At 40.3% G+C, this 17,573-nt stretch overlaps 2 protein-coding genes across 2 annotated transcripts in view; one reads left to right on the top strand and one right to left on the bottom strand.

The window, feature by feature from the left end:
• The first annotated feature begins 649 nt into the window (after positions 1-649).
• LOC139472380 (sn-1-specific diacylglycerol lipase ABHD11-like) lies at positions 650-9,940 on the top strand. Its single transcript, XM_071254850.1, has 6 exons — positions 650-801; positions 3,193-3,364; positions 4,279-4,452; positions 6,172-6,342; positions 7,785-7,966; positions 8,399-9,940. Exons 1-6 carry the CDS (start codon positions 719-721, stop codon positions 8,544-8,546), a joined length of 930 nt encoding a protein of 309 aa, XP_071110951.1. The 5' UTR covers positions 650-718; the 3' UTR covers positions 8,547-9,940.
• Positions 9,941-13,208: 3,268 nt separating this feature from the next.
• The window catches only part of LOC139472373 (dynein light chain Tctex-type 5-B-like), a 28,542-nt gene continuing 24,177 nt past the window's right edge, over positions 13,209-17,573 (bottom strand). The window contains exon 3 of the mRNA XM_071254844.1: positions 13,209-15,295. Within this exon, the coding sequence (XP_071110945.1) occupies positions 14,729-15,295 (567 nt within the window). The 3' untranslated portion in view covers positions 13,209-14,728. The remainder of the gene's footprint in view (positions 15,296-17,573) is intronic.

The raw sequence follows: 17,573 nt of genomic DNA, 5'->3' as shown, positions 1-17,573 counted from the left end.
TGCATTCCAGTGATTGACATAATGAGCATCGGTCTACGCAATTTGGATACAATGGCATGCATCAACCAATTCAACGAGCCTGACCACACGACCCCGTTAGTCTTCTCTTACGATAATTTAGTTTCTTCAAAGTTAGATTCAAAGTATTTAAACCCCACTAGTACTTTGTTATTCTGCTAACTCACAATTAACAGTTTAATTGTGTTTATCAACGGGCAGTCGATAATTAGTATTGAGAAGTGAGTCTGTTTCGTCCAAGAGGAAATACAAAGTACATCTGTGGCCGACCTTTTGCCGAGAGTGAAATCAGCTCCACCAGATGCGCTCGTTAAATGTCTAAGATTTGTAGGTAACCATGGAAACAATAGATAGTCATACACAATTTTGCAAGGCACTCCATCACATTAGAGTGCACAAGTACGAAACTACTATTCAGGACCCCGCTCATCAAAACCTTAAAATGATTTCTTTTAAACACCCCAGCCCCTCCTATCCCCAGTGAACATGGACCGCGCTTTCGTTTACGTAGAAATAGTAATCCCCCCCAGTGCTCGGACAGTAACTACCGTACATAGATGATTAGTTGTATGGCAAATATACTGGTGTCATTTCAGACTTCCGGCATGTGCGTGTGTGACAATTCGTCTGCTAGTTCGAAAGGCGATCAGTGAGTGTTTCGGTAAGGAAGACATGCAATGTTCATCACCGCCCTCCAGAAATGAACACTAATCTGCTCAGGGCTTTGTGCAACTCTTCTGTACACAAGTGTGTGCGTCACATCAGCGCTAAGCAATCCTATCCGTAAGTTTATCGCCAGCAATCGATCCTCTGAGTTGCTAAAAGACGGGTCGTGTCTGTCCATGTTTTCGGACCGGCCTTTTTATCGAGGGTCACTGGGGTCGTGATTCACCGTGTGATATGTGAATTCTGTGGTAGTCATCGGTAAATGCTTTTGTGTACCTGAGATAATCAACTCATCTGCGCGGAGTCAATTCAAGGGGACGTGAAGATCAAGAAAGACGCCAGGCAAAATAAAAAAAATCGCTCCAAATCTGAATGACATTTGCCTGTATAGTTGAATCTTTCATAAAAATTATAAAAAAATAGTGTATGAATTTTTTTTTGTAAGTCAAATTACTATTAAAATGTCTCATTATAAAGAATGTTGTCAATAATTTGGTTAATAATAATTTGGGCAAAGGAAGATTACTATTTTGGGCCTAAATTTAAGGGAACACCTCAAATGTAATTCAAGTTTTTTTTAAATATTGTACCTTAGTAATAAATGAATGGAACTGACAACACATTTGTGATGCAATGCAGCAAAGAGGAGCTGTACACTTTCTAAAACCTGACAACTACCTGTCATTCATTCTTGTCTTTATCGCAGCCTTATCACTCCGATATCCCTGCTGCCTAATGATAATCTTGTTAATCCCATCGGCTTCCTTGTCATACTGTTATCATATTTTCCTCATGGCCTGTGTAAATATATGAGAATATATGGATTAACTTTCATAATTATGCTCACTCATTTTTCACCTTTCGAAGGGGGCAGTGGGGTAGCCCAGTGGATAAAGTGTTTGTTCGTCGCGCAGAAGACCCGGGTTCGATTACCCACATGGGTACAATGTTTGAAGCCCTTTTCCACCGTGGTATTGCTGAAATAGTGCCATAAAATCATATTCTCTCACACACCCACCTTTTGAGGAGGCAAGAAGTAACCCTTAAATGTCGTTACAAACAAAAAAGACATTGTTATTCATAAAGAGTTTCGTCTTCATAGCGTTTATCCTCCTACCATGCTCATTCAATTCTAAATTCCATGATTTACAAGGTTCATACAGGCTTGAAAAGGCCTTGATTTTTATTGTCAGCCTTGAAAAGCCTTGAAAATTACCAAATAGCTTGAAAAGCCTTGAATTTGCGAAAAATGACATATACTTGTTAATAATAATAACAGTTGTGTACCAAGAGTGTTAAAGTGTCACTTATCACAGTGGTCATGGTGGTAGATTTATGTGTCAAAGACCGGGAAGAATTCATGACAGACTTAATTTATTTTATTTTCATACTGCTTTATAGGTCTTACGACTCGCACATTGTATGTTGGATTTCATAAAATATTGACAGACTGTTGCTAATAACCTAATTGCCTTGAAAATGACAGTTGGAAAGCCTTGAAAAGATTTTGAATTTTAGTGTTTTATATCTGTACAAACATTGATGTAGCATAGTTAAATACACAGTTGACCTATCTCTACATTGAAAGTACAGTATATTTATCCCCTTACATGAGCAAGTGGTAGAGCTTCTAGTCTGGGTTTCAATCAAGAAAACTGTCATTATGATGTATTATTTTTGAATGACAGAAAAGGTTGCAGGTTCAATGTTACCTTCTACATTTATTATTTATAATAATTATATATAATTTATTTTGGAATTTGTTTTTGAACAATGAAGATATAAGTGATTCCACCATGGCATTGAAGAATACTTGATTTTGATTGGTTAAAATGAGGTATCAATTTTCCAAAATATAAGAAGTATCAATTCTACAGTGAGATGACCTCATATTTTCAACAGAGTAGATTTATCTATTAAATTAACAACAGCTTCACTGATCAAAGTAGTAACAGTAAGAAGTGATGATGAACCAAGGATAACAGATGAAGTTCAATTATTAATTCATAAAAGAACAGAAACTTTTGGACTGGAAAATATTCAGATGTTTCCGAAATAATGCTGTGTCAGCTGTTATTATGTTAGTATTACCAAACATAATTCAAAGTTTTTAATAAGTGATACTTCAAAGATCAGTAAGCACGGTAAATATAATTTGTTAATTAAGCTTGAAATGTGAGTATTTGGATTTCCCTAAATTCATTTATACTTTTTTGAAACATTAAGCTTTGATTTTATGGAACACAATTACTTTTATAATGATTGATTGATATTTTTCACTTAATATTAAAATTATGAAACTACAGACATGAATTGTGTGCGAGTTACCAGAAGTACACTATGAAGGAAGATAGGTACATAGCTGCAGATGAAGCATACATATACAGACTGACTCGGTATATTTAATAAGAGTAATTACCTATAACGTAAGTAACATGAACAGGAATAAAGACAACCCCTTTGAGAACTAAGTACATGCCACGCCTCATGGTGTTGATCTGCTTACAGCAAGGCTGTGAAGCTGTCCTACACTGAACATGACTTTGAGCAGACCGGCAGCTGGGAGGTGGGGAGCCTCGGCAACAAGGACTACGCCCCACTGATGGTGCTACATGGACTGTTCGGCTCCAAGTCCAACTGGCACACTATTGCCAAGAAGCTGGCAGAGGATGGGCACAGGGTGAGAGAGATGGGTTTTACACCGCCTTTTGCAAGATTCCAGCAATATGATGACAGGGGACACTAGGGGGACACTAAGTGAAGGGGGGGGGGGGGGGGGGGGGGGTCCTAAGTCCTTGAGGTTTGGTGCTGTGGTATTTGAATCTTTATACACTCAAATATTTAACTTTTAACTTAACAGGGTTATACGAGAACCCATTGACTTTCTTTTTTCACTTTGGACACTGTACTGTGATTAATGTTAGACTCCAGTGGCTGACTATTCAGCATCAAATATACTTTCTTGTATTGATTCATATTTTAATCATATACATATCGATATCGAAGACAGCAATGGAATTGCTTTGTTGGCAAAATGGGCCCTACCTACATTTCATTAAACAATTTTGTCATTATTAATTTATGCTTTATCTACATTGTATAATGTACAACATTTTACATAGTTTTATCACTTAAATTCTGTTCTAGACTTTTTCTAACTGATGTTGACAATCAAGTTTTAAAGTACTGATTGACATGAGACATCTTTATTTTCAAATGTGAGACCAGATAGTCGGGAAGTTTCAAGCCTTTTTGATAGTGTTTATGCCCAATGAAAATATGACAATTCATTCAGAATTGCTGCAAATTAAGTACCGTGATATGTATTGTATTGTGAACAAAGTATGACGATACATATCATAATGAGGGATAGTTTTATCATCACATCCTTACTATTGTTCTATAAAGACTACTGGACCAAAATAATATGAGTATACTCAGACTTTCAAGTTGTAGTTTCATGGTGGAAGAGATTTTTGGCAGAATCTTTAGGATTATATCAATCAAATTTTGGCAATATGGTTAATTTATATATAATAATTTTTTTTCGAAAACATGGCATTAGTAATTTAAAACAACTCCATGTCTTTACAGGTAATAACGGTTGATGGTCGTAACCATGGTGACAGCGACCACAGTCCCAACATGGATTACTATGCCATGAGGGATGATGTTCTGCGATTGATGGATGACCTTCACCTTGAGCAGACAGTTCTGGTTGGTCACAGTATGGGAGGCAAGGTCGCAATGACCCTTGCTCTATCACAGGTATGGGGGGAAAGAGAGATTGGTCCTGAAGACCTTACGGTTAGAGATCCATTCTTGGTAGATGTATTTGGCTGCTCTGTAAATTATAGAAAATAGATGTCTCTTTATTTGGTGACCATTTATGTTTATTCAGAGCTGATAAATTCTACAAGGCTAGTACTAGAACTGAGTATTGCATGAATCGTTACAGCCCTAGATAGTATTTGGTTACCTCATCCCTTTGATGACAACAATTGATACACCCTTCTCATTAAGTCTTGGCTTATAATGAACTTAAACATATTTGGATATTTTTGAAACCAATGCAACTTCACTTGTATGACAGAAAAATTAACCTTACCTGAAACCAAATTATCATTAGGTTTGGAGTTTGGAATCATGTTGGCTCCTGAAAGATTGCATTTGCTACCAGAACAATACCAGTAAGAGGAGCCTTGTGTCTCCCTGGAAAATATTGTTGCTGTGTTTGTTGACGAGTGTTGTGTGATGATAGTATAGATACATAGCCTCAGAGGTTACGCTTTAGAATAGGTCCGAGCAACGTATGTTGACTGTAGGAGGCATGGAGACTCCAGGGCCCCGTTCCACAAAGCGATCTTAGCGCTAAGGTGATTGTAACTCCCATTCTTTAACACTGACTTACGACAGTCGTAGCGCCAAGATTGCTTTGTGGAACGGGGCCCTGGGTAGAAATGGTTCCCATCAACCTATGTTGGTCGTGATAGGGGATGCCTGGTTAGAATGGTTGTTGTAAGAGTGCAAGGTTTGTAAAGGCCTTGAAAAGGCCTTGAATATTAAGGCCCGACTTGAAATGCCTTGATTTTAGTATCAACCTTGAAAAGTCTTGAAAATCACCAAAATAGCTTGAAAAGCCTTGAATTTTTGAATAATGTTTAAGTGTGATTTATCACAGTGATAGATTTGTGTGCCAAAGACAATGAAGAATTCATGACAATTTATTTTTATTTGTTGGTTGTGGAAATACATCTTGTTGGAAAATTTGTGATGCTTTTTAGGGCTTAAAATGGATACATGCAACTAAAAAAGCCTGGAAAACCTTGGAGGGGATTCTTGGTTACAGTTGGTCCCCAGCAACCTGTGCTGGTTGTAAGAGGTGATTGTATTGAGTGGTCAGGCTTAGTGACTAGCTTGTCGTACCCCACTGGCATGGATCGTTGCTCATGATATCATTCAGTGTCTGGTCTAGCCATCATTAGCTGGAATATTGTTGAATGAGGCGATGGACAACAAACACTATCAATATAGTCTTGTTTGGCAGCTGATATGTCCGTCTCTAAGAATAATCTTTCTTTGGAGATAGTCCAATATACTACATATGACCCAGGGCTGTGACAATACTGAATCACCCGTGAAGATCTGGGGTAGAATAGGCCCTCAGCAATCCATGCTTGTCGTAAGAGGCGATTATGTTAACGGGATCAGGTGGTCAGGCTTGCTGACTTGGTTGATGCAGGTCATCTTGTCCCAATTGCATGGATTGATGCTCCTGATATCAATCTCTGGATTGTCTGGTCCAGACTTGACTTTTTACAGACGGAGGTCATATTGCTGGAAAATGGGTGAGTGTGGCGTTAAACATCAAACAAACAAACTAACAAAACCAAAGCAAAACATATCTTGTGTTGTATTTTCCACTGTCAATACTCTGGTGAATTGTGACAGCACTGTTTGTGTACTCTGCAACATGACTGTTGTCAGCCTGAGCGTCTGAAGGCCCTGGTCGTGGTGGATGTGGCCCCTGTGACCAGCCCCGGGGGGACGTTGCTGCTGTCGTATGCGGAGAGGATGCGGCAGATCGTTCCTGACTCCCATGTTCAAGTATCCACAGCCAGGAAGGAGGCGGACGTGCAGCTGAGACCCATCGTGGAGGTACTGTCATGCCCAAGTCATCTCATAAGGAAGAGAATTTATGGATGTCAACTTCTTTATTATGAGGAACACCTCATGAAGGAGCAAGTTTATACTCCGAAAAGTTGTGTTCCTCATTATAAATAAGTCCACATCCATATATTCTCTTAAAAATATGTATCACTTTTAAATGCCTTTCAAAGACTTCAAATGATCTCGGTAGCAACTCTTGTCCAGGGATAAACACGGCTCAGTTTGGACTAGTGGTTCTGGGAACATGACTAGATTTAAAAAGCATACAATTTGTCCTTCAAGATTTGAACTTGCTTTAGTACCAGACCACAAGTGTGTAACCCTGAATATCAGTCACTAAGATCAGATGGGTGTTCCCTATGTCAGTTCATCCAAAAGTAGGGTAGATAGGTCTTTTGTTTCTCTTTGATAAATGGGTAATTTGCAGTGTGTCAGTTAGAGTCTGCTTTCAACTATCAAGTAATTAGTAATGCACAGTATTACCGCTATACCGCTATACTGCAATTCATATTGCAAAGGTTGTTTGTGTGTCGGTGTATTTGGTGATAAAAAACCAACAGGATCTGCTTGTACAATCACTGTCAAACACTGAAGCTCCCAGTATATCGCAATATGTATTGTCACAGATATCTGTAATGCAGTATACTGCAATATTTTTTCAATGCACTGCCCTAGAGCTAAGGTTAAAAAAAATAAAATAGTCATGGTCCTCAGGCACCGCCCGCATCATCACAAAGTTTGCCGCACGATTCTTTTTTATTTTAATTTTGAAAGAAAACAAAAATATCCTTAAATATTCCAAGTCCAACGGTAGTCAAATACTGTATTCCAGTATTTTACTGATCAAGGAATACATTTATGTAGGGAGGCCCTTTCCAAGGTTTATTGTTGTTCCTAATAGTTTATTTGGTTACATAACTGGTTGTTTGGTTACATAACTGTTTATTTGGTTACATACTAGTTTGAACAAAACACGCACACACGTACAGGGAGGCTGAGTATTTGGACTAGACCCATAGGGTTAGAAATAACCGAGGAACTAGGGAAAATATCCCTTCATGAGGGATATTGTTGACGTCATTTGAATCTTATTATGACGTAAGGTCAGAATTACTCGACAATAGAAACAACGTTATAGCTGAAGATTATTGACCTCATTCCACAATTGTGGTTTTGTAAGACGTGATTGCTGATGGGTGCATTTTTTTAAGGGGGAGCTATAAAAGATTAAGAAATAATGGGTAATAAAGATAATATAACACTCGCATGTGTGTCATACTGATTTTACAAAATTTGTGTAAGAATTCATGTATCACCCTTGTTCTCGGTAGGGAAATGCAAGAATTCTGACACTTGTCTTGTAAAATGAATATGACACACACGCTTGTGTAATAATCTCTATGTACTAGATGTATATGTAACTGTTGTAGAGTTCGCTAGTACGCCAGTTCTTGCTGACCAACCTGGTAGAGAAACACGGGAAGGTGCAGTGGAGATTGAACTTGGACGCCATCATAGACAGCTACCACAGTGTCATGGAATTCCCAGAATTTTCTCACCCTTTTGAGAAACCTACGAAATTCATTGGAGGAAGTTTGTCACATCATATAAGGTTGGTGTTCTGTCCACCAGTAGAAACAAGGGCCCTGTCGCCAACATTAAGCTAACATCCTGTGACTATAGCTGCAACTCCACCAAAGCGCTGTTAATACAGCATACTCATTAGACACCCACTGAGTATGTTCACACTGATTGCAAGGTATTGTTTTTGACAGAAAGTAAAATGTTAAGAGTATAATCTGTGAAGATTCCGGGTTAGAATTGGTCTTCAGCAACCCATGCTTGTCATAAGAGGCGACTAACGAGATCTTGTGGTCAGGGTCACTGACTTGATTGATGCGTATCATTGATTTGACTGCGTCTTTAACAACAAACAACATCTCAAATATGTTTTTATCCAAACAAATGCATGACACCCACCAGGGTTTTAAGTCCGAGTTTGACTCTTCCCACGTCATGCCTTTTCTGTGTATTTCTGCTTCAGCTCCGAAACAATCCCTGAGATCAAGTCTCTTTTCCCGATGGCGGACATTACCCACATCCCCGGTGCAGGACACTGGGTCCATTCAGAAAACACCCCGGAGTTCCTCTCCATCCTGTCTGACTTCCTGACGCAGAAGAGCTTGTCTTGATGCTGGCCTAGTGTCACCTCACCACTCGTCTCCACAGATGCAGATGTTATCTTAATGTTATTATATTTATATATATGTTCTTTCAACAAGAGCTAGTCTCGGTCTGACTTACTCACGAGGAGAGCTTGTCTTGATGCTGGCTTAGTGTCCCCTCACCACTCGTCTCCACACATGCAGATGTTATTTTAATGTTATTATATTTATATATATGTTCTTTCAACAAGAGCCAGTCTCGGTCCAACTTACTGACGAGGAGAGCTTGTCTTGATGCCGGTATAGCGTCACCTCGTCACTAGTCTCCACAGATGGGATATTGTGTTTACATTAATGTATTTTATATATCCTCTTTCAACAAGAGTCTCAGATGAGGCACAAAAAAGGAACAAGGTTACACAATATGGCTTTCAAAGTCAGGATCAACAAAACCAGTTATGATTTTTTAATAACTTTTTTTCTTTCTGGATAGAAATCCAACAAAACGGGTAGCATGAAATATTAGTAACAAATGTTCTAACCCAGTGGGTTTGATTGCTGACTTTGTGTGCTGGCGATTAGGGCCTCACTTTGGCAGTGCGGGTTCGATTCCGAATGGGACTCAACCCAAAATTTTACTAGAATCTGTACTTTAACATTTGTTACATTTAACCACTTTCTAAATGGCATTGTGTTCATGAAATATTTGGATCATACGTTTATCTCGAACAACAGATGCACGTGTCCTATCATACTGATCATTACTACAGTAAACTACGGTTATAACGAACTCAAAGGGACCACTAATTATAGTTCGTACCAACTGTAGTTTGTTATAAGCATATATACAACAAAATGGCGGGGACTAAAAAATAAGTTTGTTATATCAGTCAGTTCGTTATAAGCGTGTTCATTATAAACGTAGTTTTCTGTAGTTTGATAATAGAGCTTCAGTTTTCTGTTATGGTTCAGTGTAGCAACAGCTTGTTACATGGATAATATATCTCTTACAGTCCTTGGAACCTAATCCTCTGTTACAGTGTAGCATTAATACACACTTGTATGTGTAGTATTAATATTTTATTTCTTGTTTCCTGTGTCAGACAAGGGGGCATGTTACATGTTAACATGGAATGCTGATAAATATATTTCAGAACAAGTATATCTTAATTTTCATGCATTTTGTGTCTTTCACTGAACAAAACAAATTCTGAGAAAATGCACATCATCAGAAACAGAGACAAAGAAACAGTGGAGCTGTATTCGTGAGTGTTTCTACAAGGATGGGAGTTTAGATTTCTCCAAAGCCATCATGCATTAGACTCAGTTTCAGAATCAAAATATATTTTGTTATTTGCATTTTGCAGTAGATACAGTACAGTGGTTGGGGCCCTATGTATAGAGTGGGCCCTACGTATAGAGTGGGCCCTATTTAAAGAGTGGGCCCTACATATAGTGTGGGCCCTATGTATAGAGTGGGCCCTACGTATAGAGTGGGCCCTATTTAAAGAGTGGGCCCTACATATAGTGTGGGCCCTATGTATAGAGTGGGCCCTACATATAGAGTGGGCCCTGCGTATAGAGTGGGCCCTGCGTATAGAGTGGGCCCTATTTAAAGAGTGGGTCCTACATATAGAGTGGGCCCTATTTAAAGAGTGGGCCCTATGTATAGAGTGGGCCCTATGTATAGAGATCTTTAAATAGGGCCCACTCTATGTGTAGGGCCCTATTTAAAGAGTGGGCCCTACGTATATTGTGGACCCTATGTATGGAGTGAGCCCTACGTATAGAGTGGGCCCTACGTATAGAGTTGGCCTTAAGTATAGAGTGGGCCCTACATATAGAGTGGACCCTACATATAGATTGGACCCTACATATAGATTGGGCCCTACGTATAGAGTGGACCCTATGTATAGAGTGGACCCTATGTATAGTGATCGAATACAGAGTCAGATGCTGGAGGGTTCACATTACAATCAGGTCTGTTTCACCTCCAACCCCACCCTGGATCCGCCACTATTGTTTTAGTCTATTCATGGTATAGGTATTTTTACAGGTATAGATACAAACCTTTACTTCATGATTGAGATTGAGAATAAGTGCTGATTGGTGGCCGTTTTGTTTTGGTGAAAACAATGTGGTTCCAGAGGGAACAAATCTTGAATCATGTGATTGTAGTGCTATGACTTTTGTTACTCTCATACCCTAAAAATACAGAGCTTGGCCAATTGGCAACCCCATCAACTTGATTGATATTATTCAGCAGGGTATGAAATTCCCAAAACTTTCAGACAACCAGACTGGCAACATTGTGAAGTCCAGAATTTTCTATACTAACAAACAAAAGTAACAAATGTGTAAACATAAGAATAGCACTGTTTAATGTTAGTTATCAGAAAATAACAATAAACTGGTGGATTGTCAACTTAGTAACTTTAAGTCCCGACCATTGAGCGTGCAACTTTTCAAAACTGACGGTCAGCGAAATAGACCGTCGGACTGGTGGATATTTTTAAACAGTACATCAGATACTTCACTGTGTGTTTTTATGTCAAGTTGTGTTTATCCATCTTACAGTTACTGATTCCTCCAATTAGTAACAATCAAAGTCTCAGTTTTACGAAGTTACAGAATCTGGAGCTAGACAGAAGGTGAGCATCAGATCATTGAACATTGAACAGTACCACAGATTTGTGATGGTGACAGTGGTAGTGTTATTTCACCTAGTGGTACAGAATATAGTTGCCATTGATATATTATAATGGGCATTAAAGTGGTTTGAGTCTTTGCTAGTCCAGTAGCTGGGTTCGTTGAAGCCACTCCTTCTTGCCTGTCACCATGGTAATGTAACCTCAATGTTTGAAACTAAGCATGATTTGTTTTGTTTGATGTTTAATGCCATACTTAGCAATATTCCAGCTATATGATTGCGGTCTAATTAATCGAGTCTGGACCAGACAGTCCAGTGATTGATCAACCAGCAATGTTTGAAACGTTTTTCAACTACTAAATACTGTGGTTGTGTTGGTTATTGATGTTCGTGACTTGTTAAACCCTGATGACCTGAATCAGTGTGTATAATATCAATCACTGGATTGTCTGGTGACTTGTTTGATGGCATGTCCTTGAACCCTGATGACCTGAATCAGTATGCATAATATCAATCACTGGATTGTCTGGTCAGGCTGTTGTCCTATAGCTGGAATACTCAGCATGAGAAACACACTGGCGTGGTAGTCAATGTGATAGCTGCGTTATGTCTATTAGTGTTGTCCTCGGCTGCTGTGGGTGCTGCTGTGTCCCTCGCTAGACTTGCGAGTGGAACATGATGCTTCGGGAATTTAGAACAACTGCAAAGGCTTGCTCTTTGTCAGGTGTTGTACAGAGATGTATGTTATTCCTGGTTGTGTCACATGTAGAGTCGGAGGACTTGTGCTTGTTGTATCATATATTTGTAATAAACAGTTTTTATGAGTATCTTATCTTTTCTCTCTGATTATTGATGACATTCAGATCAGGTGCAATGCAACAATGTGTGATAGGGAGCTCTGTCACATGACTACAATGTGTGATAGGGAGCTCTGTCACATGACTACAATGTGTGATAAGGAGCTCTGTCACATAATTACACTGTGTGATAAGGAGCTCTGACACATGACAACAATGTGTGATAAGGAGCTCTGTCACATGACTACAATGTGTGATAAGGAGCTCTGTCACATGATTACACTGTGTGATAAGGGGAGCTCTGTCACATGAATACAATGTGTGATAAGGGGAGCTCTGACACATGGCTACAATGTGTGATAAGGAGCTGTCACATGACTACAATATGTGATAAGGAGCTCTGTAACATGATTACACTGTGTGATAAGGAGCTGTCACATGACTTCAATGTGTGATAAGCTCTGACACATGACTTCAATGTGTGATAAGCTCTGTCACATGACTACAATGTGTGATAAGGAGCTCTGACATATGCCTATAATGTGTGATAAGGAGCTCTGACATATTGCTATAATGTGTGATAAGGGGGAGCTCTTACACATGACTACAATGTGTGATAAGCTCTGCCATATGACTACAATGTGTGATAAGGGTGAGCTCCGACATATTGCTACAATGTGTGATAAGGGGGAGCTCTGACATATGCCAATAATGTGTGATAAGCTCTGCCATATGACTACAATGTGTGATAAGGGGGAGATCTGACACATGGCTACAATGTGTGATAAGGAGCTCTGTCACCTGATTACACTGTGTGATAAGGGGAGCTCTGACACATGACTTCAATGTGTGATAAGCTCTGACACATGACTTAAATGTGTGATAAGATCTGACACATGACTACAATGTGTGATAAGGAGCTCTGACATATGCCCATAATATGTGATAAGGGTGAGCTCTGACACTTGGCTACAATGTGTGATAAGGGGGAATTCTGACACTTGACTATAAGGTGTGATAAGGGAGTGGTATCACTGCGTGTGAGCTTGCTTGGGGAAGAAAGTGTACCACGATGTGGTGCTGACTAACCCAGAAACATCAGGATGATTGTGGGATTCGTTTCAGGGACACCAAAGGGACACAACTCACAGCGAATTGCGGCGCCTTAGACGACTGAGACACTCGTATACCCCAGCATGCATTAGGAACAAGAAAGATATGATGATGCAGATATCACTTTATTTAACATGAAAAAAACCCAACAGACAAGGTGATATGTGACTGGTTCTAACTGCGTTTTATGAAACATTCCCACAGTTGTGCTAAGATGCACTAATCGTGGGTTCCATTCCAAGATACATACTGATTATGATGCTTGGTTTTTCAGCACCATACCCGTTGGTTTAAAAAAAAAACAACTGGAAAGAGCATCAATTCAGGCTTTCACCCACAAGCTGAAACGCAGGAATATAGTGAGTGAGTGAATATGGTTTTACGCCGATTTAAGTAGCTTTGAGTAGTATGTATGAGAGTTATAACATGCCTAGCGCTAAGACCGCTTTGTGCGTGCGGACCATGGCCTTGAAGGGGATATTCTTGCCATATAAAGCACCTCGTGAGTTCATATCCGCGAATATTAACCAAATCTTGTGTAACCGGTTCCCATAGGATGAAGTTTATTGAAACTTCACATTTTGCGTACAGCAGAGATTATTTATGATTATGAAAAGGGTCTTGTCGCTTTTATTCAAAATGTAGGAATTGCAAGCGGGCAGAGTGGGTATAATCACATATACCTGGTCTCAGCATACACAGTTTGCTAACTAAGGGAAAAATATTGACGTCTCTCATTCGAGTATACTCCAGTTGGCCAGTTGTTGGCGCACATCGAGTGACTAAAATGTAAAGTTTTCACAAGGTTGTAATATAATACAACTGTCGCAGATAGATGAACCAGGAATCAGATTTCACGGTAATGTGTATCAGATAAATATTCAACCAAGAACTCAGTTCAGCGCTGTTCCAAATCCAGTCTCAAATGTTGAAGATCGTATCCAATATTGTTAGTCCATGACCTTGACCTCAAGGTTTCAGGAGTCAGTTGTGGCCAATCTTATCAAAATCAGCTCTTAGTTTTTGCTACCGCTAAACAAAGATCGGAGGACATCCCATTACACATTACGTCATCCGACCAATCAGAGCGTCGCTTACCAGATCAGGAAAGTGACAGTCTGAATGTTTTCAGATCATGCAGCTTCGAAATGATTAACACGGGGTATTCCGAGCGACTGTTAGGGGATGTACGACTGAATATGTCAAAATCACCGTCTGTCCCTCGCTTCAGTGGGATAAGAATTTGAACAGAGGAGACTTTGTGTAGCCCGTGGGACATACTGAAATACAATCTCGGCTGTCTATTACACTGTAGACTTCCATGCATGTTCTTTAGATCAGTTTTCAAATTTGAATCGAAAACTTTGTCAAAATGTTTTTCAATGCGTAGTCTTGAATGGAAGTCGCCAGGTTGAAACTAGTGTCGTGTTGCTCAAGAAAGCTGCTTTTTGATTGGCCAATGTCAACTTCTGAGCAGTCATTTCATTGGTCGGTCAAAGTTCGCGAAAGGTTGTTCTGGCGTCACCTGTAATGGGTTGTCCTCAGAACTTTTGTTAACCATAGCAAGAGCTAAGATCTGATTTTAATGAGATTGTTCTGGTGGCAGGAATGAAGGCATCCAGATCTTTGCTAAGCTACGGATATCACCTTCATTCATAGTAGACCCCGTGGACATAAGCTGTAGCAACCAGGGTGTGGTTCCTGTAGGTGTAAGTGGCAAAAGAGTCCGAACTGGCATCCCACACGCATCTGCTGGCGACCTGTGCCCCTTGACCTTTGTTCTCCATAATGATAACATTACTAACGATCTTATAGCGCGGAAAGTCCATGGCCTTCACCCTGGCCTTGATATGCGCCGATATATCTGTTGTGATGTCCCTACACGTGCGTGGGTCGTACTCGACCTTGTCCAGCCTTGCCGCCAGAACATCAGCCAATAGCTTCTCGACTTGGCGCGGCATGAACCTCTTCCGGTCGTCAGGTTTCAGTTTGAATGTGTTCTCGAGCTTGGGGGGCGGTCTTACAGAACTGTTGGATTTGCTGTTCTTCGTGGCGAGTCTGCGCCATGCCCGTGTCGCTGCTACCAGTTTGAAGATGGACATCTTGGGTTTTGTGGGCTGTGCCAAAGATTTGGTGGAGGTTTCGCTGTTGCTGATGGCGCGGGTTCTTTTCTTGGGTTGGACATCTAACTCCGATCGTGATATTTGACGAGGCAGCTGGAATGTAAAGAAAAGGCGATTCGGTTGGAGAACAATATTGCAGGCTGTAATATTTGAATAGTTGAGTCACAGACACAGCAAACGTTGACGCCATGAGAACAACTCACGCCGTCGGGGTATGACGACATACAAACAGCCAGGCCACAGATTAGAACCACCCGAAACTTATATAAATCCCTTGTTAGCTGGCGTACGCAGACGTGCTTGTATTTAGATGAACATGATATGCTATACACATAATTCTCAAGAATTCATATATTTCTTCACGGGGAAATAAACTTGATTTGGATTTTGAACTGACCAATAGCCATACCTCTTCACACATGGTTTGTATTGTTTGAATATTATTATTTAGAGACACGCAGACATCGCATGGTTGGCCGGGACGGTTTGTTTGATTGCTGTTTAACGCCACACTCAGCAATATTCCAGCAATATGACGGCGGTCTGTAAATAATCGACCAGACAATCCAGTGATTGACATCATGAGCATCGACTCGACTCACGCAATTGGGATGTGATGACATGCGTTAGTCAAGACAGCGAGCCTGACCACCCGATCCCGTAAGTCGCCTATTTCGACAAGCAGTCACCTTGTACGGCAAGGATGAGATGCTGAAGACCTGTTCTACCCCGGATCTTCACTGGTCAGGCAGGGTCGGTATGTCGAGAATAAAGAGAATGTTTGACCAACTGAGAGACTGATTTGCAAATCGATAAAGACAATGAAAAGGCATTTATTTGACTTGGTGTTTTTATGCAGTCAGGGTATGAGAACGTTTGAACATTCATAGAGGAACCCTTCCTAGAGCTGCATGATGTGACGAGATCTGTTTCTACAAATGTCAGGGTTGGCAAGTCCGATAACCCAGATATGTATTTCATGTATTTGTGACTTGGCAATTCGCTTCCCACAATCTTGTAATCATGGAGCAAATATATTACACAATGTTTTACTCACAGCGTTGTTTAACGTCGTTTATCATTGTTACCAAGGGCAGATACCTTATTGTGAGAAGGGTGCATTTTTAATTTTATACGCGAAAACCTACAAAATTCCTGAATGTTAAGCATGCTTACCCCCTCAAAAAACAAAAAAACAACAAGAAGAAAACAACCAACAAAAAACCCACAAACAAAAAAACCCCACAAAACACAAACAAACAACCCCAAAAAGTGTGTGTGAGTAAGGTGCCCCTCCTACTGAGCCCATCCTCCCCGTATCCGAGTGTGGTTTGTTTGTTTGTGGCAATGAGTGTTTTAGAGGTCGCCTTCTGATTAGGCAATTTCGGCTGACCTGGGACTCCTGTGTGTGAGTAGGGTACACATATCTATTGTGAGTTTGGTACTCACATAATTTCTGTTTTTGTATTGATATGATTTCTATTTTCTTATATTGATATAATTTCATTTTTATCCTTGGCTGCTCTGTTTATATACGTTTGAGTAGCTGTCCATCATCTCAGAAATAGAGTTAGTTTGGCCTTCGCTATTGCATCTCTTGGCTTTAGGAGATCTATGACCGATAGCGGATCTAACTGCAATTCTTGTTTTAACCTAGCCCGGGCTGGGGCATGGTCTTGGCATTCTAGTAACAGGGTGAGCAATGGTTTCAGCCTGATTGCAAGATGAACAAACCTTGTCATAGTGCTTTTTGTGACCGAGTATGAGGCGTGAGATGGCAATTTCAATTTTCGTTTCATTTGAGTATGAGTTTGTCTTTTGTCGGATCTTGGGTTGAATTTTGTATAGCCATCTGCCGATCTACGTCCCGTTGAGCTTGCCAGCTTTGGGCCAAAGAGGCTTTGATTTTGCTTTTTATCTCTAGTTTACAAAAGGGAATAGGCTGTCTATCCGCTTTGTCTAGAGCTAGCTTCGCCAGTGAGTCTGCTGTTTATGTGAGAGGGGATCCAACACAGCTCCACCTGTTGCCCTTGGTCCGACGAGTACGGTAACTCGATTACACAATATAAATGTGATGTAAGTCGTTTCCCTGGAAACATGATCGGCCACGCATTGATGTTCGTGTGTATTTAGCAATGCCATAGCTAATACATTGCATCAACAACGACACCCGCCATAGAGCTGCCCACTCAGCATGTACAGGTGTTGGTAAACCAGGATAAAGTGACCGTTACGCCCACTACACGTGGACTCTGGTGTCACATCAAAGGTCAAGGGTCACGGGTTGAAGATCTTCTGACAACCATAAACTGTCACTGCCTGTACTGATCACAACAGCTGTGTTTATATGTTCTGGGTAGGTTAATGGATA

The sequence above is a fragment of the Haliotis cracherodii genome, unplaced genomic scaffold, assembly GCF_022045235.1.
Source record: "Haliotis cracherodii isolate W230 unplaced genomic scaffold, xgHalCrac1.p SCAF_24, whole genome shotgun sequence".
NCBI classification, from domain to species: domain Eukaryota; kingdom Metazoa; phylum Mollusca; class Gastropoda; order Lepetellida; family Haliotidae; genus Haliotis; species Haliotis cracherodii.
Note: the sequence above shows the minus strand (reverse complement) of the source record. Positions and strands in the feature narration are given on the sequence as shown.

Excerpts from the sequence above, each read along its gene's own strand:
- LOC139472380 (XM_071254850.1), top strand. The coding sequence starts at position 719 with ATGAACACTAATCTGCTCAGGGCTTTGTGCAACTCTTCTGTACACAAG. Across the intron at positions 802-3,192 it reads AGCGCTAAGCAATCCTATCC|CAAGGCTGTGAAGCTGTCCT; the intron begins GTAAGTTTATCG and ends ATCTGCTTACAG. Across the intron at positions 6,343-7,784 it reads AGCTGAGACCCATCGTGGAG|AGTTCGCTAGTACGCCAGTT; the intron begins GTACTGTCATGC and ends TAACTGTTGTAG.